Here is a 21,917-nt window from a genome sequence, read left to right on the forward strand (position 1 = left end):
AAAAGTTTTAGAGTTGGTCTTCTACATTCAAAATGTAAGTTATATGCCTTGAAAAAATGCATAATATTGTTACTCTTCAAAAATTTAATCAACTCTAGGCTATTGCAAAATAATTCGAAGTACAAGATTATGAAAATTAATGCAAAAAAATTGTACCCCTTTGCCCAAAGCCTGATAATTATACTTCTCAAAATACAATTTTGAATAATTTATTAAAAACTCATAAAAACATAAAGTACCCTTTATTATGTAAAATATATTTAGAATATTTTAAAAGATCGACCGGTTTCAGCTTATTTTAGCCATCTTCAAGTTGTAATGAATAATTAATATAACAAAACTATTGACTTATGATTAATTACTATTGAAAAACTATGACTTAAAAACTATTACTTATGAAAAACTATTGATTTATGTACATATTAATCCTTCATATAAGCTTTATTTCTTGGTTGTATAATTTTTTCAAAGCAAGCTAAATAGTTCATTTATTTACGATACCTCTTGGTGTGAAATAATACATGGCACCTCTACGGTCACTCCTCGCTGGGTCGCTGTCCATGAGGCGGGGCTTGGGGTGGAGAGTCGTACACCAACACTTGATCTTGCTACTACTGGATTCTCAGTCAGAATGCGAACAATTTGTTGAGTCTCCTTTGAGGAAAACTTATGAAAAAAACTCTCTCCACTCCCACGAGCGTTCCTCTCCTGAAGGGAGAGAGAGAACTCACGTCCTCTCGTCCTCTCTTTACATCCATTACTTTATATCCACTACATTACACCCCCCCATGAAAAAAAATGTCAAGTACCCTAAACCAAAAGCGAATCGGGTACTAGACATTTGGTACATCAACATTTAGAGAAAAAACACTAACGAGAAAAATGAATGTACTAATAAAGGTACAAGACTAGACAGAGGGTCTAATCCAAATGTAGACAAAGGGGTTCCAAAAATGGGATGCGACCGAACCTGAAGTGACTTTACAAACCCAAATTCCAACCAACTGATGTGTAAAGTTTCGGAATTTACTAAAGTATTTCTGAATTTTGATGCGTGGAATACACAGGGTGAGGTGCCGTTTCAAAAATAATCATAATAGCAATACAATAATAATAGCAAAAATACAAAGAAACATAGTACGAAATATGTACGTGAACAAAAGGCAAATAAGCAATAAACGATTACGTTACAAAAGATAAAACGTTACGTTAAAGACATTTTTTTTTTTATGTAATAAAATCATGAATGAATAAAAACAATCAAATAAAATAGCAATGAAACAATGACAAAGAAACCAAATCTCCATAAAAAAAAAAGTTAAGTAGTGATTATGTTTACATCAATGAAAACGTTACAATTTAGAAAATTCAACAAAACAACTAAAGTCCAAAAGGCTTTCATAGTGCACAATTTACGAAAGTCTATAGAATGTCTTTTTGCACTAACACTTTTGTCATAAGTAAGATAGGCTGAAAATAACATGCAAAGAAAAATGATTAGACAAACACAATAATAAGAAAAACACCAATAATAACTGAAATATGGGTCCAATAAAATAAGTCCAATATAAGCATAATATAAAAAAAATTAATAGTTCAATATTAGCAAGCAGATGAAGAGCACACACTACACAATACACTCCAGGCTGGAACACTTAGATTGCCACCTAGCCGGCAACCTTGCCAGGCTTGGCAAAGCGGATCGCCACCTCTGGTACCGGTGCCTCGGTTGTTGTCGGTGTAGGGAGCGTCACTTCGCTCAGGGGCAGGCCATCGTCTGGGGAATCGGCACGACGTCCTCTCGCCAGCAGGTAATTGTAGAAGGAGCGTCGAGTGACACCAGTCACTACGCAAAATACTATGATGCAGGTTGCAGTCACAGCAAAGGCTACGGCCACCGACTTGGCAACGGAGCTGGACTCTTCACTGTGAAGCTCAGCTTGTAGCTTACGGCCATGACTCTCCACCTTCCTCGCCTCATGGATGAGCTGATTGATGGAAATCCCAGGGGCAGGCATAGCAAGCCGCTGCCGTAGAACATACAAACGTTCTCGATGTAGGTCGGAATGATTTTCTTTGATGAACAGTTCATGAATGAGCGATCTTTCTCCTAGATCGAATATATCTAGTATCACTGGACTGAATATGATATTAGTTCGGTTCACCGTAACTTTCGATACACCTGTTGTTGAAGGTAGTAGACTAAATTTTTCTGAGTGGACGAAACAGTTTTGTACATTGTTCATGATACCAACACCCACAAGGATTTCAGACTTCGTGTGAGGTTCATTTAACGAACATTCGCGAACAATTCTGATTGGCTTACTAACACTGTATAACCAATCATTAGTCTCTGGGATTCTGTATAGTACTGGCTCAAAATGTTCTGACACTAAATATTTTTCGCAAAATTTTTGTACCATCTGCTCGTTTCCCACAAACAGTTGGAAAACGCAGCTATTAGAGTTCAATAACACTGGTAAGTTCGGCGGGCACAATGTATATAGTTCACCGCTGCACTTGCCTACGTCACTATGTGTCATAGGAACGTGGCGCTGTCCATCGTGTGAAACTGCTAAAAAGTCTTCTTTCACTTTGATGACGAAAAATTGATTGCTTTCAGTGTCTAGAAAAGGAAGAGGTTTTACGGAATATAAGGTGAAATATCGGTTAGGAGATTTTAGAGGGATTTCTAGGAACAATCTAATTGTATTAGAGGTGGATGCAGCGTGTACTGTAATGATATGGTAGTATTCGTAAATTTGATCAATGTCAGTTGTCGTTAAAAGAGATAATCCAGTTGGCAATTTATTCACAACTTGTTGTAAAATAACTGACAAATTTTGAGGTGGTAACAATAGTGAACTGAGTTTACCAGCAGTTGTATCCTCCAGTGACTGTCTAAGTTCAAGAAGCTCTTTTTGAACTTGCAACAAAGTTATTTCCAATTCTCTCATTAAAGAATTCACAGAATGTGTTTGGCCTAATGCCTGTTCAATAATTTCTAATTCACTTCTAATAGTACGATTCATTTGACTTCCTTGCTGTAAAATTACATCTAATAAATCAAGAGTCTCATTAAGAATTATTCCATGGTTACAAACTTCCTGATCTATAGTTTTTACAACAGTTACTTGATCCTCCACAAGATGGGTTATCGTCTGAGATTGGTCCCCGAGTTGAGATATTTTATGATTGATTCTAACTAAATCGTCATCACTTAATGTTCCGAATAATACTTTCAATAAATCTCCCCCTACATTGATTAATCCGCGCTTCTTTCGTCTACGGTCAATCAATTCCGTCGAGTCTTTAGGTAACATCAATTCAAAAGACGCAATCTCACTACTGAGAAGATCAACAATACGTCGAATTCTATTAATTTCCGATGAACGAACATACATTAACATATCTTCTGTTGTAACCTCTTTTTCAACCTCTTTTTCTAACATCTGAATCGCATCTCTAGCGGATGAAATTACTGAGTGATATTCTTGTACGTGAATGTTAACAACAACGGTCCACTTATCCCCAGTGATAAGAATGTCATCTTCTTTCATGAAAACCAACCCGGTTTTTAGAAAACAATGACTTTCATTACACGGTAGGTTCGCATGTCCTCTTCCAATCATCAGAATGATGAATAAAAAGATGCCTAAAACAAAAGAGAAAGAAAGATTTCCTCACATATCTATTAACTACATAATTGATTTATAATTGAATTTCATAAATTGCTTCCTTAAATATAACATGAATATGCATGTGTATATCGGATACACATATATACATTTTCTTAAAGCCTAAGTGGATAAAAGTATTTCTAACAAGAAAAATTTCTACTGTCCTATAAATATAGTTTCCTGAATAAAACAAGAAATAAAACAATATTGTGAAACGTATGTGTTTTCCCCTTTCACATATTTCTAACTTGATAATTCTTTATTACATATTTACTACATAGTCCTTCAAATGAGTAGGCAATCGCCTTTCGCGTTGCGGACGTGATAACTCGTGCTCATTTGTGACCTCCATAAAATTTCCGGTTTCGACTTGGTTAGTGTCGTCATTTCTCACATCATTTTCAGATATCGGTTCTAGGTTACTAGGCGATGAAATCGCATTTTCAAGCTCATTGATGTCATTGTTTGAATTATCAGTATCACTTGCTGGAATATCATTCTGCCATACCCAGTGATTTCCTGTGTGGTCTACCAGCGCGTTGGCATAATCACTCTCCAATAGAGTGGAATCAGTTGGCTCTTGAGTAAGGGGTTTCCGGGAAGTGCTATTTCGATTACGATTGAAACTACGTTTCAACCGATTCGCATGAAACATGACAGCCTTGTTTCCAATTTTTATCAAATAATTATACTCATTTTTCTTTTCAATAATTTTGTAGGGTCCTACCCACTGTTTTGCGAATTTACGTTGAAGGCCCCTCCTTCGAGAGGGTTGATGTACCATTACCTTATCACCTTCTTGATACTCTATATGCTTTTTACCTACGTCATAATAGGATTTATTCTTACGACGTATCTGTTGTGTTCGTTCACTTGCAATCTTATAAGCCTCTGATAACTTTTTTTGTAGTTCTCCAACTCTATTATCAATACTAATTTCTTCAGTTACTTTTAGATTAGGTTCAAGAGATGCCTCGGAAGGTAGTCGCATCTCTCGACCATGTAACAAATAATAAGGACTATAACCCGTTACACTATGTTTTACACTGCGATAAGCCATCACTACATACGGCAAATAGGTATCCCAATCTTTACCGTTCCGCTTAACAAAATGAGATAACATGTCATTTAAAGTTCTATGCCATTTTTCAATCAATCCATTAGTTTCCGGTCGATATCCGGTTGTATTTAATTTTCTAATACCCAATAAATTACAAGTTCCTTTAAATAAGTCTGAAATAAAATTCTTTCCTAAATCAGTAAGTAGTTTTTTCGGTACTCCATGCCTGATAACAATATTGCGTATGAATTCTTTAGCTATAGTTTCTGCGGTTTGATCTTTTATCGGTATAGCTTCGCAATAACGAGTCATATAATCCATAAACGTCAGTATGTATTTATTACCGTCATCACTCACAGGATGAGGTCCTGTTATATCCAAAGATACTAATTCAAATGGTTCATGGACTGGATCAAAAATAACTAAAGGTACTTTCCTATGTCCATCTGACTTACGTTCTTGACATGATTTACAGTTTTGAATGTATTTTTGAACATCATTTTTCATACCTTTCCAAAAATATAGGGATTTTAATAAATCATACGTTTTATGTATTCCCTGATGAGCTGCAAATTTAGTATCGTGATGAAATTTAATTACTGTGTCAACTATTTCTAATGGGATTACAAGTTTTAATTGTTTACCGGTCATGTCATGATTATCTTGTTTATATAGTACGTTATCATCGTCCATCACATAGACATCCATATCGTTTCCTGCCTCAATATCTTGAAGTTTTTGTATACAAAATTCATCTTTGCGTTGAGCGATTTTCAGAAATTTCTTATCGATAATTGGTTCATCACAAACATCGATTACTTTAATAGATCGACTTAATCCATCGGCGTTTCCATGATTTTTACCTGGTTTGAAATGTATTTCAAATTCAAATTCAGATAATCTAATAGCCCATCTGGCTAGTCGTGAAGTTGGATCCTTTAAATTAAGCAGCCATTTTAAAGGAGCATGATCTGTCTTTACTATAAATTTCTGCCCAAACAAATAACACCTGAAATGTTTAGTGCTCCAAACTAATGCTAACAATTCGCGCTCCGTAGTGGAGTAATTTCTCTCGGCTTTATTCAGCGTCCTACTTGCATAGGCAACTGGACACTCGATATTGTCCCAAACTTGAGATATAACGGCCCCAATACATGATTGGGATGCATCACAACTTAATATGAATGTTTTAGTAAAGTCTGGGTACTTGAGAACTGGTGCCTCGCACAATGATTTCTTCAATGAATTAAAAGCTTGAGTTTGAGATTCTCCCCATACAAATTTCACATCTTTCTTTAGCAGTTGATTTAATGGTTGAGCTATATTTGCAAAATTTCCTATGTGTCGGCGATAATACCCTGCTAAACCCAAAAACGATTTTACGTCGGTTGTATTAACCGGCCTCTGAAAATTTTTCACACTTTTTATTTTATCAGGATCAGGTCGGATACCCTCTCCCGAAATAACATGCCCTAAATAATTTACTTGTTTTTCAGCAAATTTACATTTCCAGCCTTGTATAAAAAGATTTGCTGATTCCAATTTTTGAAAAACATTATTGAGACGTTGCGCGTGCTGTTCCATAGTTTGAGAGAATATTATAATGTCATCTAAATAAATTAAAGCTTCTTGGCCTTTTAATCCTACTAATAGATTGTCTAGAAGTCGTTGCATGGTTGCAGGAGCGTTTTTCAGACCAAACGGTAAAACGTTGAACTGATAATGCTCTCCTGTCGGTAAGCTGAATGCTGTTTTGGGTGCATCATTCTTATCCATAGGTATTTGCCAATATCCACTTGCGAGATCGATAGTTGTGAATATTTGACTACCACCCAAACTATCAAGAGTATCGTCTATCCGGGGTAGCGGATAAGCATCTCCACAGCTCACAGAATTCAAGTCACGGAAATCAACGCAAAATCGATAACTAGGCTCGTTTCCGGAACTTTTCTTCTTTACAATAACTATAGGAGCACTCCAAGGCGACTCGGAGTTTACTATTACGTTTTTCTTTAGCATATCTTTTACTTGTTCTTTAACGACAGATTTCAATTTATCCGGTATACGATAAGGAGCTTTTTTGATAGGTTGTGCATCACCAGTGTGAATCCGATGCTTAACATTCAGTTTACACCCTAATTCTTTAGTATCATTGTAGAATAAATGACTAAATTTTTCTAATACCGGTCTTATTATCTTATTTTCCTCTTCACCGAGGTGACTCAATTTTTGATTTACAATTTCTTCGATCTCACTGCTATCCATTGTAGGCATTTCACAAATATCACCAAAATCATCAGCTTCATCAATTGTCTCGTTCTTCTTATGTACAAAAATATTATTACATAGTACAGTTTCTTCATTAGGCATAATTTCAAAATCAGATTCCCATAAACCAATACAAGTATTCTTAGCAATTTTAAGTTCTTCATTAGAGAAATTCGAAATTCTTACATACACATGGGCTATTCTACTGTCACTATTATTATATACTATTGGGCTCACTGTTCGGGCAACTGCTATCCCAGTTATCCCTGTTTGTACAGGTTCGATAATTATACCTTTCAACTGATCCACTAGTTTGACAACCTCTCGTGGATTATCAGTTAACTCGGTTACCTTTTCACTAGTATTAGCCCTACTTTCAAAGTCCGCCGATTGTCGTCTGCACGGTTCTTCGAATATCGGTGCTAACGTTTTAAACTCATTTTCACAATCTGTCTCTTCTTCAACATTATCTCTAGAGACGAATACATACTTATCAGGTTCTTTCTGATAACTTCGAATTTGAGCTGCTTTTATCAAACTCATATCGCTCTGGGTAATTGAATTTATCAAACCCCTTCTACCGGTAGGTTCACCATGAGTTGGCTCCTCCAAACTCATATCTATTTGGGTTGGACTTACCTCACCCGTTTTCACCTGGGACGAACGCATCGATCCCGTTACCACCTGGGATGAACACATCGATCCCGTTACCACCTGGGATGAACACATCGATCCCGTTACCACCTGGGATGAACACATCGATCCCATTACCACCTGGCCAGGTTTTTTTCGCAAATTGGATTTTCCCCACAACTACTACATGACTACGCGGGCCTACTGAATTAGTTTCTACTAGACGGACAGCATTTACTGTTTTCTCAACCTCTTCTCCGCTTTGTTCACTTGTTACAGGCAACTGGTGATTGATCAGGTCACCGTCGTCTTGGTTTTTAACGGAAGTGTCCTTCTTCATAGAAACGATACCTAGTACTGGAACACGTCTGTTACCAGCTATAAGCATCTGCCCTGCGTCCACGTCAATAATTGCATTAAATTTTCTCAGACTGTCCCTACCAAGAATTCCATCGTATGGAATCGCCAAATTTTCAACTATATATAATGTACATTTTCTGACAACATTTTCAATATCAACATCAAATAATTTATAGCCCTCTATAACTATCTTATGCCCAGTTACGCCCTGAACGCTTAAATTCGTCCCATCAAGTACTTGTCTATTATTACTAACTTTCAAAATGGATATCGCCGCGCCCGTATCAATCAAGAATTCATATCTCTTATCTCCAATATAAGCGATAACCTTTAACTCATCATCATCGTCATTTCTCATGCAACATCTTACGTTCGGTACTAATTTAGGTCGTAATTCAGCTACTGGTTCGACCCCCGGGCGTTCGTTGTCGAACCCTTCCGAAAATCCTTCGGTTTCCGGCACGTCTTAGCTACGTGACCACGGATCCCGCAATTGTAGCATTCCACGTTGTTGTAATTTCCATTCTTAGCCCCATCATTTCTACTAGGTGAATGAGTTGCCTGGTCACGGTTTCGATTTTCGTTAGAATTATTTTTACTAGTTTTATTATCTCTCTTTTTCAGTCGACAGTCCTTTGATATGTGTCCGACTTTATGACAGTTGAAACAAGTTCTCGTTTCCTTGAACGTTTGAGGATTCCCCCTAGTATTCGCTACGAATACTCTCTTAGCGCCGTTTGTACCCTGTCCTATGATGTTAGACATGGTGACTGCTAATCGAACGGCTTGTCCCATCGACGTTGGGAACTGAAAACGTACTTGTTGACCAATTTCCCCCTCGAGACCTGCTAAATAAGCCGCCAATAGTCTACGTTCGGATTCCTCGTTCAATACTTTTTGAACTACAGCATCCTCCGTTTTTCGAATTGTTTTATCGCAAATAGCTCTCAATCTATCAGCGTACTGTTCAGGACTCTCACCTTTTCTTTGAACGGTTGTTTGCAATACGGTATAATAGTACTGATCTGGTACTTTCTCAGAGAAACGATCAACTAGGGCAACCCTAACTTCCTCATATGAAACGTTCACTTTATTTACTGTGGGACTAGTTTTGAAAAATGTTAAGGCGGATCCTTTCAGTTTTAATGAAATTACTCTCAATTTATCAGAATCAGACCAATTTCCTAAAGCCGCGACATTCTCTACTTGAGCAAGAAAATCTCCTACAGAAACTCTAGACGAATCACCGTGCCATGGCTCAATCACATTGGCCAAGGCAAAGTCTTTCACAGTCATAGGCATACTAGGTGGGTCACATTGTCTTTTTATCTGTTCTACCACGACTTTGGTTTGCTCTGCTAACGAGTTTGTTCCCTGCGACGAGTCCCCAGGATTAACCATTCTGACAATAGTTTTTTTTTCAATTTTCAATACAAGAATAAAAATTTTTTTTTTATAAGAAATATTAAACGGTATTTCAATAAGAATTTAATAAAATCAACTATATCAACAAAACCCTTACAAAATTTTATGATTTGAAACGAATTTCAATTTTAGTAACACGAACTCGCCTTGCGCTTCGTTCACTACTGTATTCAGTATAGCCGTTTATATAACCCTCGATTATCCTTTGCACAAGCGATTGGAGGATTGTCTCACACCCATCCAGCAGAGAGTCTGGATCTCCTATCGGTAAATAATACGTCGGAGTTGCTCGTCGGCTCCTATCAGACATAATTAATACTTGTGAAACGCAAAAATTTTATGACAACAGTACAATTCATTTACTTGGGGTTAATTCTACTATTAATACTGCTCATAGCTATGTATCCAGAATTATCATTAGTACTGACGGAAGTTGATGGTTTAGTACGAGGAGTAGGGACGTCATACGTCACTTCACTTGAAGTACTTGGAGCAAACAATGAATAACTACTTGAAACAGGTACAAAAGGAAGAACCTGTGTTCCTACAACGGGTGGGTGAGAAGTAGTGGTACTCCAACAGCCGTCACTATCTTTCTTTACGTTTAATTTAAGACTATCCGTGTCCTCTACTGGTACCAAAGAGGTTGCTCCAACGGATCTTACAGGACTTGGTTCGATTTCATGTTCGTAATACGCGATAATATGGGCTTTTCTCGTACCTATTTTCATGTACATTTCCCGAGTATGACTACTAGTTCGAGAAGTTTTCGACATTGATAAAGATGAAGGGTCAGTTCCAAACGGGCGATAACTATCCTCTACAACAGTATCTTCTATTTCACTACGAGCAAATTTCGATTTTTCCTTTCCCATGGACTGACTTAATTACCTTCCTTAACCAAGAAACATTGATCTCACATCAAATACGGGTTCAATTATTTCGTTATCTTCTGGACTCAAAGTACAAATATACGATACATTGGCTCCCATACCCTGACTAATGACTTTTCCTGTTGCTATCACAGTGGTGTTCGGTTCTTTAGTGAAATCGTATTTTAATGTATCAACAATTGTATCTTTTTCAGCACTAGTTAAAGTTTCAGACAAAATATGTTCTTCCCCACTAACAGTATCTCCCTGAACAACTCGATAGTAATAGATGGTTGTTTTGCATTCTTTAGCAACGATAAGAAAATTATAAGTGTTACGATTAGTCTCACTAAGCGCCCTATAAATACGGATTACATTAGAACATATCTCAGACGTCATTTTCAAATTTCTAATAATAACCTACATTGAAATTTTTTTTTTTTTTTTTTTTTACAGCGGAAGTCAAATAATCATTATAAATACAAAGTCCACAAATATAAATACAAATACAAACAAGAATACAAACAAGATTACAAGTTCAACTATACAAAAAAAATTATTCTATGAATGAGAGAATTAGAACATTGATTTCATAATTGAAATTATATTCATTTTTTTTTCAAAGTTAATCCATTTTACTTTTTAATGCAATCTTAATACTTTCTACTAACTCTGATTAATAATCAAAATTTTCTCAAATAAAGTTTTAATCAACTAAACAATTTCCAACATCCTAATCGCTGCCACCAATGTAATGGGCCCTACATGGGCCGTGTCTTCGAGAGACGCTCGGGTTACGGAATGTTGGAAAAAGGAATAAACACTTTTTTGAAAGCAAGCTAAATAGTTCATTTATTTACGATACCTCTTGGTGTGAAATAATACATGGCACCTCTACGGTCACTCCTCGCTGGGTCGCTGTCCATGAGGCGGGGCTTGGGGTGGAGAGTCGTACACAAACACTTGATCTTGCTACTACTGGATTCTCAGTCAGAATGCGAATAATTTGTTGAGTCTCCCTTGAGGAAAACTTATGAAAAAACTCTCTCCACTCCCACGAGCGTTCCTCTCCTGAAGGGAGAGAGAGAACTCACGTCCTCTCGTCCTCTCTTTACATCCATTACTTTATATCCACTACATTGGAGCTTGAATGTACTCCTGGACAAAATAAATAAATGGTACTTTATGTTTTTATAATGTGTTTTTAATAACTTTTATAAGTAGCCCATGCGAATAAAGTAATTTTGAATGAATATTCAATATACAATACATGAATATAATGAAATACAAAATGAGTTTAATAATGTAATGAATTAATGAAATCAATAATGAATTTTAAATTCAATAAAAAATTAATTAATTAGTCTTGAAAACTTATCTCTTATTGCTTTTGGCCATCATCAATAAATCATTGTTACTGGTGAAGAGTTGCAAAGCATCTTTGCAATCAACATTCAAATTGAAATAATCATTAGGTAGTTCATTCCATATGAGATTCAAAGATGCTTTGCTCCTCTCATCTCTCCACTCATCACCGAAAAATCCCTTTCCACAAATGCTGAAGTTGCAGGAATAGAGAGTAAATATGAAACCACTTTATACAAATTCTTAAACTCATCAGCAGTTCCATTCCATTTGTTACCTGCTACCTGTTACTTTCTATCAGTAAAAATGTATATTTATTTGAAATCTGACAGTCTCCGTCACTCTAATAACCTGAAATGTTTTGATTTCCTTGTAGTTTATTATATAGTACTTTATTGAGCAAAATAAAGTATTTTTTGCATACTTTATCTTGCTTACAAAGTATAAAGTATAATTCCTTCAAATAAAGTACAATACTTTATTATATAGTACAGGTGGCAACCCTAACAGTAATATAGGTAAGTCAAGTGATTTTGTTTTTATTGATATACTGTATAATGGAAGAATAAATTTATTGTAGGTCTAAATACTTAAATATATTTCAAATTATAATGTTTTCGAAAGGCCATGCATAACATAACCTCATCATGATAACACTTAATACCGTATGATTTATGGCATAACTCAATAATAATAGTAAGAAGAAAGCCTCTCAAATTTATCATTGCTGGAAATAAGATGATTATTATTCTAGGCAGACACATTCCAGGGTTATGCTGTTACATACAAATTTAAATGTGTGACAAAACTTTTTATTTAGCCCAAGTAATTGAAGTTACCACAAACTAATCTAAACTCATCTTATTATTAATGAACTTAATAGCAATAATATATCACTGTAGATAGATAGATTGGATGACTAAAAGCTAGATCAATTTTAATGGAATAGTGAGCATTATTATAAGATATCTTTATTTTAAATTTCTCAAATAATTTTGAATAGTTTTGAATTATTGAAGTAGCCTACTAGTAGATATAATTTAATTGTTTTCTATTAGAATATCAATCAATTTATTCATTTATTTATATTAACAGCTTTATATCTTATTCCAATTTAGAGAAACTATCGGTTTAGTCCTTGCATTTTGGCAATATATATTTTATATAATAAGAGAGAGAGTGAGACTGTGTGTTTGCAACATGTGTGTTTTTTAATTTTTCAGTCAAGAAATATTGTTTGGAATATGTTTAATTATAAGTAAACTTTTGTTCCATCTCTGATAGGAGCTGTGGTGATGAAATTTTCCAACACAAAAGGAAACGACATGGAAGCAGTAATGAAAGACTGGCTAAAGTCTTCAAAAACTCGGTTTACCAGCAAAAATAAATCCAAGTAAGTCTCAATTTTGATTAATTTAAAACAGAATATGAAGTCAAACAATGTTTTTCCATGGGTGATGCCCACATGAGCTCTAGACTTGTGCTAAGCATTATTACTTAGTAATTATACAGAGTGAGTCGTATGTATGGGAACCTTCCAATGAATTGACTGTTGTAGATATAATACCTACTGTAACTTTCAGGATAAGTTACTGGTCAAATACTCTAACTTTTGACGTACAACTGAATTTCAACTGAAGGGGTTGACTAGATTCAGAATGTATAATATGGTGACTTAAGGGTTGTAACTCGAATATTTTAAAGGTAAACTCCCATTGTGTGGTACATTATTTTAAAGGGCTTTTTTAAACAAGAAAGATAACTTCAATTGAAATATTCTATGATAGCCTACTTGTATCCAAAACGGCGGCTGATTGAAGTTTCAGTTTGTAAAGAAATGAGAGATTGTAAGTGTTATATTGAATGAAGATAATAAAGAAGGCTGTGGCATCAGTCAGCTAAGCCGCCAAAAAAACAGCAATGGCGCCTCGGCCTAGTCATGGACTACAACTCTGTGTTTTATTTATGTTCACCCAATATATAACAGTGGCGACAAGGATTAAAAGTTCCAGGGTGGAGATGGTGTAAGTAAATATGTAAAAATCTAAATACGGAGAGAGTGAGGAACAGATAATAAAGTGAGTAGGCTAATAAAATTGTGAAACATGATTGGAAGTGTAGGAGAGTTCGACATTGGTGTCAAAACATGGTCATCATATATTGAACGTTTTGAGTTGTTTTGTGAGTGTAATGACATTAAGAAAGATAAAAAGGTATGTACATTATTATCTGTAGTTGGAGTGAAAACGTATTCATTGTTAAGAAATTTATGTACTCCTGAAAAACCTGCAGATAAGACTTTTGCAGACATTGTCAAAATAATTGAAAGTCATTTGTATCCAAAGCCTTCGTTCATAGCTGAAAGATACAAATTTAGCAAATGAAATCAGTTAGAAAATGGAACTATTTCCGAGTACATAGCTAATTTGAAATGCTTATGAATTCACTGTGAGCTTGGGGCTTTGCTGAATGATTATTTACGGGACAGACTGGTCAGTGGTGTACGAGTGAGTCTACAAAACAAAAACTGTTAGCTGAATCATCCTTGACCTATGAAGAAGCAGTAAAGATTATATTATAAGTGGAAACTGCCGAAAAGAATGCATATATCCTGATGGTGGGCGACAATGCAGTGAGTGATGGCCAATTGCAACAAATAAAGGTGAGTTCTTCAAGTTTCCAGAATGCTAGCAATGACGGGAATTACCAGGCGGGTAGCACATGGCAGCACACACCAAATAACCAAAGATTTCAATAACGAGGAACATCTAAAGGAATCAGTATGAACAATCAACAAGTGACGTGTTTTTGCTGTGGGCGAGTTGGAAATTATGCCAAGGAGTGCCGTCTATGGGGTTGTACATGCCGAAAATGTGGAAAAAAGAATCATATTGCATTGATTTGTAGGTCCAGTGGTAAGTCCAACACATCTAACAATACAATGAAGCATAATTATGTAGGCGACAATGACAACAAAATTGTTGAAGAGATAGAGGACAATTTTGATGGAGTATTTAATTTATGTAATGTAATATTACATTTTTTCTCAATTAAAATCGAATCTTCAATTCGAGATCTATGAAACTTGATAGTAAATATCAGAGTAATTGATATGCGGACAACTTTTTAACTAAGAATTTATTGTAAATAATTGTGTTGCACATTACATGGTATCACCGAAACTGAGTTGACAGAATTAACAGATAAATAGATCATTATAAATATAGAGGATATATTTAAATTTAAAATAGACAGAGGAGCATGTGTTCCAGTGATTTCAGAAAATGATTATCATGATAAGTTAAGTCATATTTAATTGAATTCTACAAATTTAGTTTTGAGTTCTTATGTGCAGGAATGCATTAAACCAGTAGGAATGATTCAGGTTATGGTGGGATATAAAGATATAAGTAAAATGTTAGGAGGTAGACAGGTTAACCTTTAAGTGTTTTGAGTTGAATCTTTTTTTATTTTTTCTGTAATGTCATTTATTTTTATTAATATCCATTGCCTGTATTGTATTTGTATTCTTCAATTGCATAGTATTTCTATCATTTCATTGGTTAAATGGCTACATAGTTTTGTGAAACTTATTTTGTATCTTCATAATTGGTGAAGAGGTGTTATATTGAATGAAGATAATTAAGAAGGCAGTGGCATCAGGCAGCTAAGCCGCCAAAAAACAGCAATGGCGCCTCGGCCTAGTCATGGACTACAACTCTGTGTTTTATTTATGTTCACCTAATATATAACAGTAACTAAAAATTTTTTTAATGTAAACATCCATTGTGTGATACATCATAATAAAGGCCTTTTCAAAACTAGAAAGATGACATCAATAAAAATTGTCTATGATACTTTTATCCAAAATGGTGGCTGATTGAACTTTATCAATTATTTCTTTAAAAACTAAAACTTCAATCAGCCGCCATTTTGGATAAAAGTACCATAGGAAATTTTTTATTGATGTCATCTTTCTCGTTCTGAGAAGGCTTTAAAATTATGTATCACACAATGGGTATTTACATTTAAAATATTTGAGTTACAATCCTTCATTCCTTTGAAAACTAAAACTTCAATCAGCTACCATTTTGGATAAAATTATTAACATAGAACATCTTTATTGATGTCATCCTTCTTGTTTTGAGAAGGCCTTTGAAATTATGTACCACACAATGGGTGTTTACATTTGAAATATTCGAGTTACAACCCCCAAGTCTCCCCTTAAGAGGGGTTGAAATTCAGTTGTACCTATTTCAAAAGGTGGAGTATTTGACCAATAACTCAATCAATCAATCAATCATTTTTTTCTTTCCAAAACATACATGAAAATGTTCATGAAAAAGTCAACAACTAAAAACCAACTTAAAGCTAAAGAGAAATAGTGCCAGTTTAAAATCATTTTTTTACAGTAAACTTGTTTATACTGTAGTATGCTAAATCTATCAAATATGCTCTCAACAATTCCTTGAATTTTGATCTATCATGTTCATGTCTCATGCAACCTGGAAACAACCAATAAATTTTATTCCCATGTACGTTGGACTTTGTTTATATTTTTCCTTATTGTTTATCTTATTGTATACTAGCAGGTAACCTGTGCTTCGCAAGGGTCTATTTAAAAACTTGACAAACTGAAAACTTGAAGAATGAGTAATGAAATCTAGAAGAATTAAAAATAGGCCTATAAGAATCCTTGGTTAATTAAGAATTTATATGCAGCATTTCAATTAAATCAGTCTAGTAGTTCAGACGTGATGATGCATCAAACATGTTTTCCTATCCTTTACACGTGTATATGTGTTGAAGCCAGCTCTCTCCTTTATTATAGTATCGAAGATGATAGATCGATGGATGATATATCCAAGGATGATATATCCATCTATCTATCATCTTCTATACTACAATAAAGGAAATGAATGAGAATAAATTTTGAAAGGTTTGAGATATTGATGTGCGGTTTTCACCATACCTTTTCTCTGGAAATCCTGTATTGGAATATGACCACATTTCAATAAATTAAGAAAAAATAAGTTGTAATCGAAATGGCGGTTCCAAAATGGTGGAAAAATAAATTAAGTCTTACCCCTCAATAAAATACCAAATCCCATTTCACCTTCCAACTTCAGGCCCATACATATTCTCTCACCCCTCTCTAAGGGTTTAGAGAGGGTAGTGCATCAGCAGGTTAATAATTATCTTACAATGAACAACTCTCTAAGTGATTTTCAATCTGGTTTTAATTAAGGCCACAGTACCACCACTGCATTGCTTTGTGTGACTGAGGATATTCATAGAGCAATGGATGGAAGACAGGCTAAACTGAGGAATTTGGGGTTCTCCACTCATGTAGTGGATTGGTTCAGTTCCTACCTGAGTAGCAGGTGCCAATCTGTAAAGTACAATGGGTTCTCATCTGGCTATCACATTTTAGGGAGGGGCGTTCCCCAGGGGTCTGTACTTGGGCCTCTGTTGTTCAGTATATATATTAATGATGTAACCAATATCTTCAGATTCTGCAAACAGCACCTATATGCCAATGGCCTGCAATTGTACATCAACTTTGACTTGAACGACTTTACTGCTACAGTTGACAATATGAATAATGAACTTGGGAATCTTACAGACTGGACTGTGAAACATGGACTTAGAATTAAGAAAACGAATTCCAAGGCAATAATTATTGGCTACACTAAACTCATGACTCGCCGAGGTTTCAACTTTGATAATGGACCATACATCAAAATAAACGACAAAAATTTGAATTACAGTGACTTTGCTACAAATCTGGGACTGACAATAGACAAAACACTTGACTGGACGACACAAATCAACACCACCTGTAATAAGGTATTTGCAGGTATCCACTCGCTTAAGAAGGTTAGTGACTTCTTTCCACTTCATGTGAAAGTGATGCTGGTTAAGTCATTGATTTTCCCATACTTCTCCTACGGTGACATTGTGATCAATGACATGACTGTGGCCTTGTCTGAGCGACTGCAGAGGGCTCAGAACTATTGCATCCGGTTCATCTTCAATCTAAGAAGAGATGATCATATCACCCCATTTTTCCAGCAACTACATGTGCCAAAGCTCAAGCAAATGAGGGAGTATCACATTCTGATGCTGCTTCATGACCTACTGTTGCATGTAAAAACCCCAGGTTATTTAGCTCATAAATTTGTTTTTATTGGGGATCGTAGTGTGAGAGGTACCAGACAGGGCTCCCAACTATTGGTTATTCCAAACCATAGAACATCTATGTATAATAAATCATTCCATGTATCAGCTTGCCAGATCTGGAATCTGTTGCCTCCAACTGTGAAGAGTATTGGCGATCAAGCTCTGTTTGGCGTGGCAGTATTGAATTGGCTGAGATCTGGTGGCACAGATTAGGCTTGGGTCGGGTTCAGCTTTATTTTTATTGTCTATTTATATTGTATCAATCTACATAAATTTAACTCATTTTTACCTTTTATGCAACTACAGATACAAAATATTTCATCTTATATTGTTTTATGATGATTATTATACTTTGTAAAAACTTTGTTTTTAGGGTTGTTTTGTGTGCATGTGTGAGTGAATGGCAACTTGATTAGATCTTCATTTCTCCATTTCTGATAGGTTTTCCTATATGATTTATCTAGTGGAATTTTAAATATTGTTTCCAATTGTATTAATAAATTAAGTTCAAAATTATCTTTCAATATATGTAATTGTATTTTGATTAAGAGTTCTATTTACTCATGTTAATCTAATGTAATCTTATTACATAATATGTAATCTATTTTTTCTGTTTTCTTATGTGAATTTTTCTTCTATTGTAAAGGATTGTGTGGTAGAGATGACCAGGAGTCCTAACTCCGCCCTAATAAAGGCATATAAACAATCAATCAATGAATCTCTGGACAGTTCCTTGAACCATATGACTAACACCACTCTTCTAGTGATAGATTTATAGTTCTAGAACCCATAACTGGACTTAACTCGAACATAAAAAAAATACACCACTCTGACTTTCACTAGCTGAAAAATTGATAATCCATACCACGTGTATGCATTTCATTGCATCAGGAAAATGAAGTTTCAAAACTATGTTTTTTCTAAACAGATGTTTTTAAGATAATTTCTTTGATGCAGCTGATTCACATTCACCATATTATTATACAGGGTTTGTGAAAATGAAAATATTTATTAATTTTTAAAACAATACTATCATTATATTTATAATAAAAATATTATCATTATTATTGAAAATATTTATCAATTATCAAAACAATATTATTGAGGTTAAGTGGTATCAGGTAAAAAGCAATAATAGAAACAGATGTTCCTTTTTCAATTTCGACCATATGATTTGGGGATTTTATTATTTTGTTACTAGCAGGTAACCCGTGCTTTGCAAGGGTCTATTTTAAAACTTGACGTAATGACATCTAGAAGAATTGAAAACAGGCCTATAAGAATCCTCGGTTGATTAAGAATTTATAAGCAGCATTTCAAGTAAATCAGTCGAGTAATTCAGACGTGATGATGCATCAAACATAATTCTCCTATCCTCTACCCGTGTTTAAGCCAGTTCTTTCCTTTAGTATAGTATAGAAGATGATAGATGGATGGATATATCATTTTCTATACTATGATAAAGGAAATGAATGTGAATAAATTTTGAAAGGTTTGAGATATCGATGTGCGGTTTTCACCATACCTTTTCTCTGGAAATCCTGTATCGGAATCATATATCATATGACCACCTTTTAATCAAAAAAGGAAGTTGGATTCAAAATGGCGGTTCCAAAATGACGGATAAAATTTGGGTGTGACGGAAAACCTGTTTTTATCATTCGAAAAGGATCCCCAATCATACCTATGTTCTAATTTTCCTTTTAAGAGAAATGTTCTACTGCTTCCTTACAACAACTGAAAGCATGACAAATAATTGAAAACTTGATGTAATCAAATATTGAAGGATTAAGAATAGGTTTATAACCATCCTCGGTTAAGCAAGAATCTATATGCAAAATTTCAAGTTAATCAGTACAGTAGTCCAGACGTGATGATGCGTCAAACATAATTTTCCTATACTTTACACCTGTATACATGTATAATCCAGTTCTTTCCTCTATTATAGTATAGAAGATAATAGATGGATGGATGATCATATTGTTATTTTACTAAAAGATAGAATAAGTTGAATAGTTTCCCTTTCAGAGGGAGCTTTGACAACCCACAAAACTCATTTTTCATTTGAAGATATAATGAAAAGGTCCATATGACCTTATTTTTTTGCTCAGCTTGCCAAAATACCCCTCATTCCAATATTAAAATGTTCGACTGACTGTACAGTGAGTCAGTCATTCTATCAGGGCTTGAATAATTTTGAAATTTTAATTAAATAAAAATGAAAGAGAATAATTTCTTTATGTAAATATCAAAACCTTTATTCAAGACATATTAACTGCATGCATTTTCATATTGTTGATACAGCATTGATGAAACTGTAGATGATTATCTAGCATTTTGTCTCAAAAATCTGTTCTAGCTGAAATATTAATAATGCATGCCACGTGTAGGCCTGAACATTGCATCAGGAATATGAAGTTTCAAAACTATAGGCCAGTTGCACTTATAGTGCAACTTAAATATGGACATTAACGCCGATTAACAAATCAGAATTGGTTTTATATATTTTTTTAGGTTTTCTGGTTAACTAACCAAAATTTTAACGGTTTCATCACCCGGCAACACTGTAATATATCCGACAGTGATTTATTTATTAAAATTATCATTCTAATGGCAAAAAAGTGAGGTTATGTTATTGAAGCGGTGACTATTCATTATGCATGTGCCATAAAAATGTTGTCTGTCGCCAGTGTCACAGTATCTGCAAACAAACCAGATCGAAAACTAACCTCAAAAATCAGGATCTAATTTTGAATGCTAATATCAGATAGATACTTTTTTCAATCTCATTAACGGATGAAATTCATTCATATGTTTAGCTCATACTTTGAATTCTGTAGTTCTTTTACCAAAAAATAATTTTGGAAGACAGCTATCAGTAGGTACCTAATCGGCGTTAGTTGGATTTAATTCCTCGTGAATTGCCTGTTATTTTTTTTCACGTCCATTAGTTTAATTAGCATTATCGCTTGAAATTTCTTTTTTGTGCAACCAAGATGCATCGGTGCTAATCTCAATTGAAGTATAGCATTTTATTGCGATTAAACATTAACTGATTTATGTGCAACTGAGGGAAAGTTTTTTATAAACAGAAGTTTTTGAGATAATTTCTTTGATGCAGCTGTTCCACATTCACCAGATTATTATACAGAGTTTGTGGAAATGAATATATATATATATATATATATATATATATATTTAGACTGTTGTAGATATAATACTGTAACTTTCAGGATAAGTTACACTATCTATATAATTTAAGTCTTAACACTATCTATCTATAACAGTCTAAATTATCAATACAATATTATCATTATTATTAGAAATATCTATCAATTATCAAAACAATGTTATTGAGGTAAAGAGGTATCAGGTAGAAAGCAATAATAGAAACAGATGTTCCTTTTTTGATTTCGACCATATGATTTGGTGATTATTTTATGAAATCGTATGTACCATTAATGGAATTTGAACATCAATTCTGAAAAATCTAGAAGGAAAATTGAATTTTAGGATTCCAGGTGCACGAGATTGATATTTTTAGAATCTATGTGCAAAATTTGGAGATCTAAATCATTCCCGTTTTTCCGGTATGCAATCCACAAGTTGACATGTTTTGATGCGAACACACGAACAAACACAACCCCACTCTTTCTTATTATAAAGATAGTGTAACTTATCCTGAAAGTTACAGTATTATATCTACAACAGTCTCAAACTTTTTGGAGGGTTGAAGACTGTGATGTTTCGAAATAAAATTCAATTTTAATATAAATTATTTTTGTTTCTTCATTTTATTAAAGCAAAAATCTCCCTATTGGCCATCAAGACATTTATGGTTTTTTCCCAATGGGTGACAAAAAGCTAATACAAGCAAATGGCTGATACAAAGTCAAACTTCTGATTTACAAAAAAAAAGCTCACTTGAAAAAAATTGAAATTTGTCAGCTGTTAATTGATCACAAATCAAAATGAGCTTTCTTTTTGTAATATAGTGTCCAGATGTTAGATTGCATATATCACGTACTAGGAAAAGATCCATTTGTCTGAATAGGACTTTATAGTTGAATC

General features: G+C 34.4%; 2 protein-coding genes across 2 annotated transcripts in view; both read right to left on the bottom strand.

Annotated features, from left to right (window-relative positions):
* Nucleotides 1-21,917, bottom strand: part of LOC111058185 (protein artichoke) — a 105,383-nt gene that overhangs the window by 71,216 nt on the left and 12,250 nt on the right. The gene's annotated exons all lie outside the window — the stretch shown is intronic.
* On the bottom strand, nt 487-11,433 carry LOC120350448. The gene is made up of 2 exons (XM_039423842.1): nt 11,164-11,433; nt 487-3,655 (listed from the first exon to the last, which is right to left on the bottom strand). Exons 1-2 carry the CDS (start codon nt 11,222-11,224, stop codon nt 1,668-1,670), a joined length of 2,049 nt encoding a protein of 682 aa, XP_039279776.1. The 5' UTR covers nt 11,225-11,433; the 3' UTR covers nt 487-1,667.

This window comes from Nilaparvata lugens, chromosome 3 (assembly GCF_014356525.2).
Source record: "Nilaparvata lugens isolate BPH chromosome 3, ASM1435652v1, whole genome shotgun sequence".
NCBI classification, from domain to species: Eukaryota; Metazoa; Arthropoda; class Insecta; order Hemiptera; family Delphacidae; genus Nilaparvata; species Nilaparvata lugens.